This window comes from Ambystoma mexicanum, chromosome 10 (assembly GCF_040938575.1).
Source record: "Ambystoma mexicanum isolate Mex_15411 chromosome 10, UKY_AmexF1_1, whole genome shotgun sequence".
NCBI classification, from domain to species: Eukaryota; Metazoa; Chordata; class Amphibia; order Caudata; family Ambystomatidae; genus Ambystoma; species Ambystoma mexicanum.
In genome coordinates, this window is record NC_090932.1 from 1078409381 (window position 1) to 1078424600 (window position 15220).

General features: G+C 44.8%; 1 protein-coding gene across 1 annotated transcript in view; it reads left to right on the forward strand.

Annotated features, from left to right (window-relative positions):
- ANTXR1 (ANTXR cell adhesion molecule 1) overlaps nt 1-15220 on the forward strand; it is a 655342-nt gene that overhangs the window by 299358 nt on the left and 340764 nt on the right. Inside the window, exons 11-12 of the mRNA XM_069618887.1 lie at nt 4351-4420; nt 6695-6773. Coding sequence (XP_069474988.1) covers nt 4351-4420; nt 6695-6773 — 149 coding nt within the window. The remainder of the gene's footprint in view (nt 1-4350; nt 4421-6694; nt 6774-15220) is intronic.

Here is a 15220-nt window from a genome sequence, read left to right on the forward strand (position 1 = left end):
AACTTTTGGGACCAAGCTGCCATTCCTAGTGCAAGTTTGGTGCAAATCCCTCCAGTTGTTTGGGCTTTAGGAGCGAGCAACATATTTTTCCATTGTTTCTATGAGGATTTCAAAGATTTTGGGACCCCCTATAACTTTGCCCCCGTACGAGACCGCAACCAAACGTCGCAAAATCATTCCGAGGTGGCTATATACTTTTTTGCAAATTTTGGGAAGGATTTGTCAAATGGCGCCAAAGTTATAAGCTGCCCAAAAAGTGCTCTTTATAAGTGTTGAGCAACGTAACCATAACTACGGGGCCACTACTGCATAAAAATCAGAGAATAATTGTCACAGGTTGTTTTATTTGAAAAAGGACATCACACAAGCCTGTTCAAAGGGACAAAGGTCCAATGAGACGCATTTCGCACTAGTGCATGATCACACAGTGGTTCAGTTGGCTAGACAGTATAAAAATGCAATATGGTCCCTTTTCTCTTTCCTTAGCAATATCGAGTGGAAAACTGTTTACACAATTCTGCATGATGATACTTGTAATACAATATTCACTGCTATACCGGAGCCAAATCTGCGGAGTATTAGTGACAGTTAAACATGGAGCCAACACTTATAGTAATACCATTACATTCACAATGTGTAGAAATAAGAATCCACGAAGACTGTCACGAGCATCAGGATATATTCAATTAAAATTCAAGTCCAAATTGTAAAGTGCTTGTGCATGTAGCAGCAATTAGACTAAAGTGCAAGTGGATAGCTCGCAACAATTACCTAAATATATATATAAGTGCACATCCCCACACACACATGTATTTTTTGCACTATTGAATTGTTAATTGTTTCCACCTCCTTTCCCTATGGCTATGGTCTTTTGGTTGTAGCCCTGGATAGAATCTCAGGAGCTACAGCCAAAAGGCTAGCTAGCCCCCCAGTCCCAACAGTCCAGTAATCACCGTAGCCACGGGTCTTTTCCAGACCCAGCAACTCCCCTGGAAGTCACTCTGCAGCGCTCTTGGATGGAAAGGTTTTTACAAAGTGTCCAAAAGAGAGAGATTTTTAAGCTGCCCAGACTGGCACACATTTACCATAAAATGGAAGTACTGGCATATGTCAAGTACAGCCGCAAACGCCTATGAAAACTTCAAGGACTGCAATTAAGTTCCTAATCGTTAAACATGTTCAACAAAAAAAGTAGAGCAACACAGACACTGTTCTGACAACACTCAGCAGTCTGTTTTTCTTAGGGACTGAATCACAGAGCGTTTGCCTATGGGGTTGCGCCATTATGAAACACTTCTGTGAATCAGGCCCGAAGGATTACACTGACAGCCGAGACAACACATTGCAACTAAGGCACACACAGGATGTTCTCCTTTCAGCCATTCACAATGTCAGAAACATCCAAGGTTGACATAATCACACATCACTAAGGCGGTGCATATTCATACACTTGTGCCATCAACTATCCGCACCGTTCTTGCTCCACTAGCTGTTGCAAAACTGGCACTTGTGAGCCAAAATCTGAAACGTTAAGGTTTGTGTACTACATACTGGCCAAGGATTGTAGCTTAAGTAGCACGAGGCGAACACTCCCCAACAAGATTCCAAGTTCTCCAAGATATATAAACCAAATCTCCACCTTAATGGGTGCGATTAGACCACGCCTGTTTCTTTTGTCTGTCCGCGCAGAAGATGTGTCATGCGCGTGGCAAGATGAAAAGAGGCTCAAGCAAAGCAGCAGAAAGAGGACTCGCGGATCTCAGCGGGGGCTCTGTGGGCTGCCTGACGGGTCAGGGTTTTTACAAGAAGCAAGCTGCGCTCTTCCAGGAAAAACTCAACTGCTCTGTTTGCTTTCCTTAAATTGCAAACAGAATTGGAGGTGTCCAAAAGTGAGGAAGGGGGTACTGACGTTCTCCAGGAAATGAGTTATTCATACAGTGGCTGAGCGTCTGCTTGGACTTTACTGTACAGTAGGCACACACACACACACACACACACACTAGCCCCGCAGAGATACTAAGAGCTCTGATGCACTCCGATGTGCATAGGCCAACACACACACACACACACACACACACAGCGCATGGCAGCCAAATGCCTGTACAGGCAAGCAAACACATGCATGCATATCTCTCATCTCACCAACATCACCCGCTCTAGGCTCAGGTCAGCACACCCCAATGCCCCTCCATAGACATCAGTGGGCTAGCCAATGCCAAAACATCAGTCTCCAATAGGTTGTGAGGTATGGACATCCGCAACCCACAATGGAGGCAGAATGTATTGAAGTCCGTGTCTAAACAAATGAATACAGAATCTGTTGAAGTCACGCTATGTACAATATAGGCAGAGTCCACTAACCTCAAACGTTGTGCAGTGTATACCATCACCCTTATTGTCATGAAATGTATTTACTTGCATATATTTATTTAGACATTCGGGATGTCAATTGGAACCGAAATAACTTTTATACGATAAAGTATAACATGGCAGAGGCCAGAGGCTTTGCTGGGGTGGGGGGCAAGGGGAAGGGCTGAAGGGGCTATATACCCGGGTCTTTTGGTTGTAGCCCCGGATAGAAACTCAGGGGCTACAAGCAAAAGGCTAGCTAGCCCCCAGTCCTGACAGTTCTGGCATTAGTATAGCCCCGGATCTTTTCCAGACCTTGCAACACCCCTGGCAGAGGCAGTACTGGAGTGAGGCTGCCTCTACATTATGCAGTGTTTACTGGGTTGTGGGTAAGATCCTTGGTGGACAAGTAAGATGCATAATCTTCATCAGCAGAGAGGGAGGTCGCGAAGGAGCAATCCTCGGGGCGGTCAGGGGGCGGCACATGGTCTGGAGGGTCATGGATAGTTTACAGGGGTGAGAGTAGATCGAAAATATAAGGTGCGTGATTCATGGAATTATTTGTGCTGAAAACGCAGATTTGCGCGCCTTTCTGCCTGAAAATCCCTGTTTAAAGTATGGGGATTTTCGGGCAGAAAGGCACGCAAATCTGCGTTTTCAGCGGAAATAATTCCATGAAACAGGCAGAAGGTTAGTAAGTGAATTTGGTGGAGTCAGAGGCGTTGCAGGTTGTACAAAGTGTATCGGTGTCGCGTGCTTTACGGCAGAGGCCTAGGTTGAGGTTCAGTACTGTCCTTATCTGTTGGATGGCTGGGGCGATTCATTTTTGGGGGTGAGGGCAGAAGGGGCGAAAGAGCGAGTAGGGTAGTGGTAGTCAAAGGAGGTAGCCAGAGCATCACTGAATTCGATAAAGGAGAGTTGAATAGCATAAACAAGAGGAGGCGAGAGGGCAAGAAGGAAGGACCTTTCAGGAGTTATGCTTGAAGAGGAGGCAGAGGTGAGGTGGATGGGGGGACGGAGAAGGGGAAGGGGAAAAGTGGTTAGTTAGTGGGAGCGGGAACAGGAGACAGAGCAGAGGAGCTATGAGTGGGGGCGTGAAAGATGAATTGAGGGAGCTCCCTACGAGGTGATTAGGCATGTTAATCAAAAAGTCATCTAAGAGAGTGGAGCCCATTTGCAGGTAATGTGCATTCGCCATGTTGGAGTGCAACAGAAGCAGAATCTACTAAAGTCACACTCTGTGCTGAGAATCACAATCACCATTTTAATCATCATATGTACAACAGAAGACGCCACCAAAATGGCCGAAGTCGCGCTATAATAGGTCACTTGCAATTACCATCTCACTGGAAGACTCCAGTGAAGCCACACGCTATAGAATGGAATCAGTGTCCATTGGAGTCACATTATAAGCAATACAGGCAGAGTCCACTAAAGTCTCACATGGTCCACTAACGTCATCAGAGCCTAAGGACTGCCTGATGATGAGAGCCATGTGGCCTTGAAAGAAGGCAGCATACAAATGATTTAGCCTAACAAACCTGTCATCTCTGGGAGATCTCATGATGCTTCCTGGCATGCACTGGGCTCAGAGTCCTCTGCACGGCATTGCTGGAAAGAGGCAACATGGAATGAAACTATTTGGTAGAAGAAAAAGGTGCAGGTGTTTTGCCTTTTTCAAGCTAACAGCCTAATGGAACAAGGGGCAGACTGTGGTCACTGGAGCGAGTAAGATTTGCTTTGAGTCACCCCTGTTAGTATGATAAGTACTCGTGTGGCATTGATGCATGGCTAGGTAGCACCCATGGTGTTATTTTTACATTTTTATTTTACTCTTCATGTACAACGTCCTTAATACCAGCGAGGGGTTTCTAAGCGCAGGATCGAGATTCGAACCTGTGTTGCACTGCATTGTCTTGTTTCCAAGACAAACACGTTGCCCCTGAGCAATCCTTCCCCTCTGACATGTCATGTAACTCTTGCTGCATCTCTTTCTCTCAGCAGCGAAACCCTTGCTGGTGGAGGACACTTACCTGCTCTGCCCAGCACCGCTGCTCAACGACGTGGGCATGTAAGTATGAGAAGCTCTCAACAAAGCAACGCAAACGCTGTAGCAGATCCTGGAATCCCAAGGTCCACCTGTGCCCCACCACCAAACCCTATCCACAAGTACTGAGGGGATCCGGAACCCCTGGGGTCCATAGCTAGCCTCTGCAGATGTCACGACACACTGTGGCTCCCTGGGAGGGGCCCCAAGGGGATACTGGCAGAAGTGAGCATTGGGAATGGAACTCCCAGTTCTAGCCCAAAACAAGATGCTCCACACTTGTTAAGTAAGGGGTCACTCTGGGCAGCATGCGTGCCTCTATCGCGAGGCAGTTTTGCCTTAAGGGCCCTGACAGGTTCCTCTGGCAGGTTGGGGGCAGGTGAAAGCTGGTGAATGTCAGTCACATTTGGGAGTCATTGACAATGTGTGTTGCCTCATTGCACGGCGCGAGCCATGTTTCAAAGGCAAAGACCTTAGATAAGGGACTGAAATGGGCCATGGGTGCACATTCTTCCATCCCGCCACCTCTCAGTTGTCATGTTTCTTTTGTGATACACATGTTCTGCTCTGATGCCTCCTCACCGCCCTGGGTGCCTCCACCTCCTGCGATTCCAACCATCGAGTGATTACTGCACCTAAAGACATCCAGTGTCCAGTCAAAGGATCGAAAATAAAGGATTGAATGACCTTTTGATCGACAGTCAAAGGATGGAAAAAAAAAGGGTCGAATTTTTTTTAATTTATTTATATATTTTTTTTTAGTTTGGGTTGGTAAAAAAAAATGTTTTTAATAAAGAAAACGGGGAGTTGGAGGGGGGAACCCCTCAACCCCCAAAAAATGTCGACCCTTTTTTTCGGTCCTTTGACTATCGATCAAAAGGCATTCGATCCTTTTGTTTTCGACCCTATAACTTGCAACCAAGACATCCCACTGGTGGTGCATTGAGTGCCCCCTAATCTAAGATAATGTTTGGCTTTTTAGGAGAGTGAAATTGATTACAAGGAGGGTGACATCCACCAACTAAGGGTGCCATAAGTGGTGTACCAAATGCAGCATCTGTTTGGGACGGGGACATGACAATCTACCAAATTCATATAATGCCAAATTGTATTTTCCTGAGGTGCCTTTTTTCACCATAAAGATTTTCAATATAAAATATTCAATATATGGGCATTCAATATAAAGGATTCAACATAAACACTGTATACCTCTTTTAACCGACTCCAATCTCTTGTTGACATGGGTTTCCTTATCGTATGCCCCATTTACACCACCACGTCCCGCCCACTGCCATTGACTCTTACTCCTAGCTCCTAAAAGTTTTTGTGAATTTCGTTATTGACCATGAAGATCATTTTCGTGATCAGGGAGAGTTTGTTCTTTTTCGCTAGTTATTTTCGCTAAAAACCCATAACCCCATTGATGTCACATACAGTGGGTCCACTTGACAGCACCATGAATGGGTCCATAAACACCAGAAGCTAGCCAGATGTAGGGGAGTTGCATGGTGCATTATGCCCTGCACATAAATGCCAGAAGCTCATCCATTAATGGACGGAGTGGCTTGGCAGTGCCGCGATCAAAGATACCATAGAGAAGGAACACTGATGGTGTTGTGGTGTAATCCATATGTGCAAGTGGCCAGCACACATATAGAGGGGAGGGCACTACTAGGGGTGGCAGTGTTGGCTGAATGGTGGCCCCATGATGTTGTACAAATGCTATCCTCCACACAGAGGGGAAGGCAATGCTAGAGGATTGTCTGTTTGTGGCAAGAGATGATCACATACATTAGGGGTTCACTGGTGGTTTTGTAATGCAGTCAAACGAATCATTGCCCACTCCACATAAAATAGACCTCCCAGTGGGAATATGGAATGCCCACACACATTTTGATGTGGATGTTTATCCATAGAGGAGGTTTCACTGATGGTACTGTAGCGTGAGCCTAAACATACCCGATCTTCCTCACACATCCTGCGTGCTCACTGGTGGTGCCATGGACTGCAACCATATGTGCCAGGTGGCAGTGCACTTTTAGCAGAGGCTCCACTATAGTGTCTTGAAGTGAGCACATGTGTGCCCAAATGTGGTTGCAAATGAAGATTGGCGTGCCCGACAGTGCTGTGTACTGTACCGCTGTGTTCCAATCGTTCATCACACATAAGAGCCCAATTGCAGTGTTAATTATTTACTGTTTTCTGCCAAGGAATGGACCACTCATAGAGGAGACACAGTGTGCCATGTAGTGGACCCAAAATGCGCTCTGAGATCTTTGCTGTGTTCTTGTGTTGCAGGGAAGCCGCTCTCCAGGTCAGCATGAATGACGGCCTCAGCTTCATCTCCAGCTCGGTCATCATCACCACTTTGCACTGTGTGAGTAAAACCTGTGCTGCAGTCCTTTATCACCAGAAATCCTCTAGGTTGGGCACACCACTATTTTTGGTGGTCTGGGACTCTTATGGGCTGGATAAACCATTAATCAGTAGGTTAATGAGCGCAGACCTAGCTTCGAGAAGCAACAGAGGGCTTTATAGATGTATACAACAGTACAGATGCCTAACCGAGTGCTTTTCTGAGGTAACAACAGAACAGATATATGGCAGGGTAGGATACAGTGGGGCACAGAGGAGTACAGCTGTACAGGGTGGCAGGGAGGAGAGGGGTAGATAGCGTCAACTGAGTCAGGTGGCACGGATGTGATGGCCTACGTGTTGAGGAGGAGAGACGCCTTAAAGAGGTGGGTCTTGAGTTCTTTTCTGAATTGTAGGCGTGTGGGGGCGAGTCTGATGCTGACGGGCGGAGGTTCCATAATCTTGGGGCTTGTTTTCTGGTCCTTTCCTTTTTGCAGCAGCGGATTTCAAGTCTGCATGTTTCCTGGCTTCTGGTGGTGCGCTGTCCGCAAAAGATTCTGAGTTTCTCCGCGAGGTTTCCGGGTGACTTGAGGGTGACTGCCTTATATATGGTGCAGCAAGACCTGAAGGTGATTAGTGCATGTAGTGGGAGCCAGTGAAGGTCGATGGGGGTCGGGGTGATGTGGTGGTATCTGCATTGACCCTTGATGAGGCGTGCAGCAGCGCATAGGACACTTCTCAGGGACACAAGAGAGAACGACGGGAGGCCTTCAAGGAGGGCATTACCCCCATCTAGGTGGGATACGACCAGTGCTCGAACGGTGGATCTAATGCTGTCAGGAGGTAGGAAGGGCTTGACTGTCCACAGGAGGGAGAGCTGATACCAAGCTGTCTGAGTTTTCTCTGCTATGTGTGTCTTGAAAGAGAGGTGTTTGTTGATGTGGAACCTGAGGGACTTGGCGCAGGAGGTGAGCTCGGGTGTGAAGCATTCAGGGTTCATGGTTGATAGCCAGGTCTTCATGTCTGGGTGTTCAGCGTTGTTGGTGGGGAGTAGGAATTCGGTCTTGGAGGGGTTGAACTTCAAGTATGCACTGGACATCTAAGACTGGATCAGCGAGAGGCAGGCAAACAAGTTTGCCTCCAGTCACATGATTTCTAAGCAATAAATGTGTCCTCAAACCTGTTCCTTGTATTGAATTCATGTTACGAACAAGCATTGGCAAAGCCAACAGTTTCTGGTATTTTGGTATTTTATAGGCGTTAGATAGGTACTTTTCAGCCCTACCATCATATGCCCAGGTAATTACACCATTTAACATATTTCATAGCTGCTACCATCCAATGGCCAGGTAGTACCATTATTGCACGGCTATCCTATGACTCCACAAAAGCCCAAACTGTTGGCCTTGTCAATGCGTGTTCTCTGGTTACACAGCTGTCAGCAATGGCTGGTATAGCTCTGGCAAATGCACACATAAAAATGCTACTCTTACCCATATTGAAAAAGACATGGACCTATAGTGAGAATAAGACAGAGAGAATGAGAAAGAGAGAGAGAGAGAGATAAAGAGAGAGCGAGAAAGCGTTCGATCGTCATATGATACACTGTGTACAGCTAATTATGATTTAGGGTTTGTTTAAAGATGAGATCATTTGCGTATTCCAGTTGCCACCAATTTGATGAGCATCCTGAGCCAGGAAAGACACGACATGCACAGTGATTGAGACTAAGAGGGGTTCTCACTTTCATTGTGAGGTTCAGTGGTATACAATTATGCCAGTTAGTCCATACACCTATTCTGTGTACATTGAATACGGTCTGAGTTTGTAGATATAATTCTTCAATTTGTCCCACATACTTTTATGTGTCTATGGATTAACCCCTGGTCTTGTGAATATAATTGTGGTGACATTCAATGCTTACTGAAAATACTTTGAAATGTTTCATAGGTTGTACCCCTCCTCTGTGCCTCTCTGTATCCCATCCCGCTGTATATCTGTTCTGTTGTTACCTCTGAAAAGTGCTCTGTTATGCATCTGTACTGTTGTATACCTCTGTAAAGCGCTTGTTATGCATCTTTACTGTTGTATACCGCTGTAAAGCGCTCGTTATGCATCTGTACTGTTGTATACCGCTGTAAAGCGCTCGTTATGCATCTGTACTCTTGTATACCGCTGTGCTCGTTATGCATCTGTACTGTTGTATACCTCTGTAAAGCGCTCTGTTGCTTCTCGAAGCCAGGTCAGCACTCAACAAATACAGTAATAATAATAACAATAACAATAATAGTGCATCTGATGTTTGGTATTTTATCCAAAATATTATGCGGAGGAAGCATTTCTGTTTACTGTGATATAACAGCAACATGATTAAAATTTGATTAAAAAATCACTTTATATAAAATGATCATTAAACTGTATGGAACCTTTTTCTAATCAAACTTCTGTTATGAGTGCAGGGATGAGGGGGGAGGCATTCTGTTGATTTATCTGGAAGCCTTGTGTAGACCCTATGGGGGGGATCCAGCAGGGTTCTTCTTTTTTTGCGTGCCATTACTAGGGCAATGGTATGGGTTTGGTTCTGAATGTCGGTTTTCTTGTGGGATTTCTGTAGTAATTCTCTGTGTAGGCTGCACTTATATTCTGTCATGATATTCCTATGTTAAAGCAATGCCCTGTATTTTTGTTGTATTTCAGTGATGCAATTCTGATTTGGACCAATAATTACCTTGTTTTTGGGAGGGGGTTTGTGGGACGGCTATAGTAAAAGCCTGGATTTGTCGAATTGTTGATGATCAGTTGTTCATACCTGTTGTTGACTTTGCTCTGGAATCATATCAGGACTGTCCAACTCCTACTGTAGTACAGTATTTCCCTCCCACGACAAGACCACTTGGGAGCAGCCTCTGGGGGAAGGCATGCAGACATTCCTGAGGCCAAACTAGAAGTTCACATCAGTGCCAGGTGATGGGCTTTGCAATACAGGCAGGCAGTGACAGCCCATGCATTACACACTCTCATTGGAAAGAAATGTGCTTACTAAAGATGCAGGATAACTTCACTCAGGCCCGGACACGTTGCAGCCTCAGGGCTTGCCTGCATGAACAGAATAGATACATCCAGTATATCCAAAAGATTTGGTTGTCCAACTCCGAGCCTCACGGGCTGCAATCCTGACTGGTTTTCATGATATCCCTCATTAATATTCATGAGGAAAAATGTGCTTTACATTTAGAATTGTTGTATGCAAATTTATCTTATGAATATTAATGAGGGGTATCCTGAAAAAGCGGTATGGATCCGGCCCTCGAAGCCTGGAGCAGGTTCTCGCTGGCAGGAGAAAGGCCAATGATCGAGTGGGTTAAGAATGTGATGATCTTCACCCTGAACTCTAACACCCCCAAAGTAGGGTGACCTCTGACACGGGAGCCTCTGACCCTGGCAGATTCGATTACCCATTGGGGCTGCCTCTGAAATTAGATGGGCCTATAAATCTGACATGGGCGTGCAGGGGCATTAGGAAAGTAAACGGTAAGTCTGGAGACTAAGCACAGTTCTCAGATTCGGGGTACAAAAAACCACCCCATCAATTCCTGCTAGTCGGGTTATTTCACACATGGTTAACTAACGCTGGAATTAAATTATCCAGCCATAGCAGAAGATACATTAAAGGAAGCATTTTGTTGCCTGCCAAAATTTGAAAGAAATAAAAAGTGTTTAAAATCAAAAGAAACCAAATGATTTATTCACATCATATGCAAATCTCCCAGTCGCCCATTTAAACAAACCACCAAAAACATTAAAGTCAAAATGCTGCTTTCTGTATTCTGTAAACCATATAGTAGGGTGACCAGATAAAAACATTTAAAAAACGAGACAGGCCATAAACATAGAAGTAAGACTACAGTAAACACAAACAGGACTCCGATAAAACTGTAGTTCTACTTCTATGTCGATGGCCTGTTGCGGGGTTGTGTTTACAGGCACAATCCTTTCATTGGAGGAGAGCAGCCGGGATGGGCTAGGGGGAGGAAATGGGGGTGTGAAAATCATTCACGTGTGCATTCACGCGCAGGAAGAGTCACTCCGGGCCCGGTTTCCGGATTTCTGAATGTGTTCCCGGCAAAAAACTGAACGGTAGCCACCCACCCATCCAATCCCGGGACTGGGTTTATTAAATGAAAGAACTCTCCGGACTCCGGCATGGAGGACGATTTCCCAGGACTGTCCCGTAAAAACCAGGACGTCTGTTCACCGTATCATCTGGGAAAACTAGCAGTAGGATTAATTGTAGAATCTCTATTTGAAAAAAAAACAGGATTACTGGCAATTTACCTTCTGTTACTCGGAATGGAAACTGGCACAATGCCATGCTGATATGGCATGGCATAGTGGAGCAATCTATTTCTGAGCAGGCATAGCTACTAACCCATGTGCACTTTATTGCAGCCGGATTACTGGTGGACTATCTATCTAATATGTACATTATCAGTGGTACAGTATTATGCCAATTAGAACCGTATTACTGCTTCTCCATCATTCTGCTGGGTGCTGATTACTGGCACCCATTCTGGCACAATTATATTCTAATGGAGTCACGGATGGTGTGACAGTAATCACAAAACTTGTTTTGATATGGGCATAGCTGCTGGCATACCATATGTCTGTTTTGTGCACGATTGATGAGAAAGAATGTGTGTGGAATGGCCTGCTTACCAACACCGTGACTGCGACGTCCGGGCATGCATTGTGGCACATGCGCTATACGAAGACATGAAGGTAGGACGATTACGGTCCAATGCCATATTTACTGGCACATTGACTGGCAAATGTGAGTTGTAATATCAGATAGAGACAGCAATGGCACAATTAATATCCGAAGTGGGCATGATTACTGGCACAAAGGTATCTGTTATGCCCAGTTGGCACATCATGGTAGATTTGTAGTTCACCCACTTAACACACCAGTAGTTTACATTATGCCCACTTTGTACATAGTTTCCAGTTTCCATTAGGCCCGACTATATGGCCAGTTTCCATCATGTTTGCCTATTCCCGAGCCTTAAATTCCCTCTGGCAGCAGGTTTTACCATCTGTTGCTAATGCTGGAGGGAAGGAAGGCAAATGCTCGCCATGGTGGACTGGGGCATTGAATGGCAGCAATGGTGAAACCAGCAGTGAGCGCAGCAGTAAGGACAGTGCCCTCAACAGTCTTTGTTGTTGGCTTGCAATCCTGTAAGTGGACCTTTCTATGTCAGACCTCTGGCAGCTTTTACCTCCTGGCACCTCTTTTGTAGTGACCCACTTTGCACTGGTCTTAGTGCTGAAGGAGTACTCGGGGTTGTGCTGGTTATGGTGCCACTGAAAATACAAAGAACGCATTCTGTTCAAGGCACTCACAATCACACACAGATTTCTATCCCAATCTGCACCCCCTTACTTAGCTGAACAAATACACCGCATACAATCACTCAGACCTAAGCAAGACCTAAACTCTCACCAATTTACCACCCCTGCCTTTAACAGAGCCAAATCCGGGAGGGTCAGCTTTGAAGTGCTAGCACCAAAATCCTGGAACTCGCCACCACCCAATCTCAGAAAAGAAACATCCCTCTTAGCCTTTAGAAAAGCTCTGAAAACCATACTATTCAAATAGTTTGTATCCACTCTGCTGTTGCACTGTAACTAAGGAACTTGAATATTGTCTAAGCTGTAATCATCGTGTACCTTTAAGAGTTGTACCCTTGATTTTGCCTGCACTTAAGTGAATATGCTGTAACTGCGCCACGATGCCCTAGGGCAGTTGCACGCTTTATACATGGAAATAAATAAATAAAATAAATAAATAAAATAAGTCTAGCTGTGTTATGCACGAACACAGTGTCAAGATGTGTACTGCTGGAATTATCAGCACAATCCTTATCGTCACACCAGCATTTTGACAGCAGAGATTTGGCCAATTAACCTTTATGGCTAATTGTAGCCTCGGTCTAATGAGCAAATATGGTTGGTTTTACCAACTGTTCAATAAAAACGTTTGCAGCAGCATTAGCACTTGAATGCACACAAGTGGTCCTTATGCAAGTCTCAGCACTCATGCAACTTGATTCATCACACCTATGCTAGAAGCATCCCAGTGCTGGTCCTTTTGCTATCTCTACAACCAGCATTTCAGACCACACCATAATCCCAGTCACAAAAGTCTAACAACCATAGGTGTTTGACTCTCAATCGGTTTGATCTGTGGCAATAATTTGAAAGCTGTTTAGATTATGTAGGTATTGTCCACATTGTCATCAATGTGTAATGCCATAATGTGATCCACTTTAATTAGAGCTTTATACTGTTGTTCAGTGCTATTTTGCCCTTTTGGGTTAGGTTTGCACCAACGAAAACTGCTAAAATCATCATATACTTCCAGTACACACATGGCATGAGATTACATTATGGGCCATGACACATATCATGGCTTGTCTTGATGCTTCAGCATATGCCATGTTATGTCTTCTCATGTGGCAAATGAGAATATTCTTTGCATATTACAATTTCTGATATACAACCCTTCCCAAATGCTGTTCATTGCCTAGGGGAGTAATTAGAAGGGCATTGCCCTTTGTGTTTTCATTGATCAGGGTTTCAAAATACCCAGGCTTACCATAACTCTGTGGAAGGCTCACAAGAATTTTGCAAATTTTTCAGGAATTTGCAAACATGGCAATTCACATTTCTCACATCAACCCCTCACAAATATTTTTCAGGCTAGTGGAGTAAGTAGAAGGGTGTTTCCCAATTTGTTTTCTTGGCAATGGTTTCAACATGCCAAAGCCCAACATGAAAGTGTGAAAGGCTGGGCCAGCTTACCGGCACTGTTGTTTCCGGCATATTACAGGGCTGCCTGCCATAGCCATCGTGCCCGTCAGGTCTGACCCTGCCGGGCACAGTAGCCACGGTAGGCAAACGTTTTTCGGAAGCACCGGCACTGTTATAAACGGTGCCGGTGCTTCCATGTCCCCACTCCCATAGAGTCATATGGTACTCTATGGGAATGGGGACTTAAATTTAACCAGCACCCAACTTTCTGGTCTTCCGGGGTTGTAATCTCCCAGTGGCACCAGGAACATAGGCTCTGGTAAATATTTACAGGTCTGGCAGAAGCCCGCCGGTAGCACCAGCACGGTTACCGCCAGACCTGTAATGAGGCCCAATGTGTTCTTACGCCCTTTACACAAATGTACATGCCTCAGGGGTTCTGAAAGAGACTACTGTGTGGCTGACATAGTCAAGTATACAATCGTTGTGGTAACCATGACATAAACAAGGAAACCAAATTACTAAATAAAAGGTAGATGAGACAAATATAAGCTTGCTGCAAAGGAAAACATAACATGGATAGGCTAGAGCTGCGATGATGGAAAGCTGGACGTCGGAGTCGTATTAAAACCAATCAAGCTACCTCAGAGACAGACCAGGACTGCAGAGTCAGGATACACTGGAAAAATAGCTTTGTGTGAGGAATAAAGAGGAGTCTATTGTCCTAGGATCAAGGATGCCACTTCAAGGAATAATTTCAAGGCACAAGGGGAGTCAAAAGGATAAGTCAATGACATAAGACATATTTCTCTTAGATTAAGCAAATAAGAAAACATCTGCAAGAGCCAAGTATTAAACAATTATAGATGCAGAAGATGGAGTGAGCAAGTCCCCAGAGGCCAAGAATGTTAATGGAACCAAGCTCAATTGAATCAAATAGCAGTAAATAGAAGGTCGAGATGGACAGATTTCTGGTCTCCTCACAAGTGATTCAGAAGTCAAAAACAAGGGCTATTCATTAAGCCCAAACAAAGATAATGGCGTGCCCACACTCCCTTGAATGTCCCAGAACAGAGAACAGGCTTTGAGGTCAACTACAAAGGAGAAGCCTTAGCTTGGGGCCTGACCAATGAGAGATGATAGACTAATTGGGAAAGTGGGGAGTAATCTGACGTTGCTCGCAGCACCTGAGTTTCGTTTTGCTTACGTGCTGCAAACAAGTTGAAAGTGCAAGGTTGGAAAAGCATGCCAACCAATCAAAGGATCTATTTAGCAACATGCTATACAATGTTGCAAAGACCAACCCACTGCCATTATTCTCCTATAATCTGTATTATACGTATTTAGAGGTGGTTTAAGTCGTACCCACCAGATAAAGGGCATCCAGTGAGGTTAACACTTATGCATACTATAGGTACATATGTTCCCTTAACAAATCACTCCCTTCAATAGGTTTTAGTTTGCTATGTAGGATGACATCATAGATGACGCATTTCGAGGTATAAAACCTTTGTATAATCACACTTGTGTGTGAGTGCATGAGTGCGAGTAATTGCTCAATTGCTCTACTTTATTTTTATGCTAATAATAAAGTAGTACTTTGCCATATTCTTTGAGTCTGCCGGTTATTTGGGTCTGAAATCATTATTGGTAATTCCA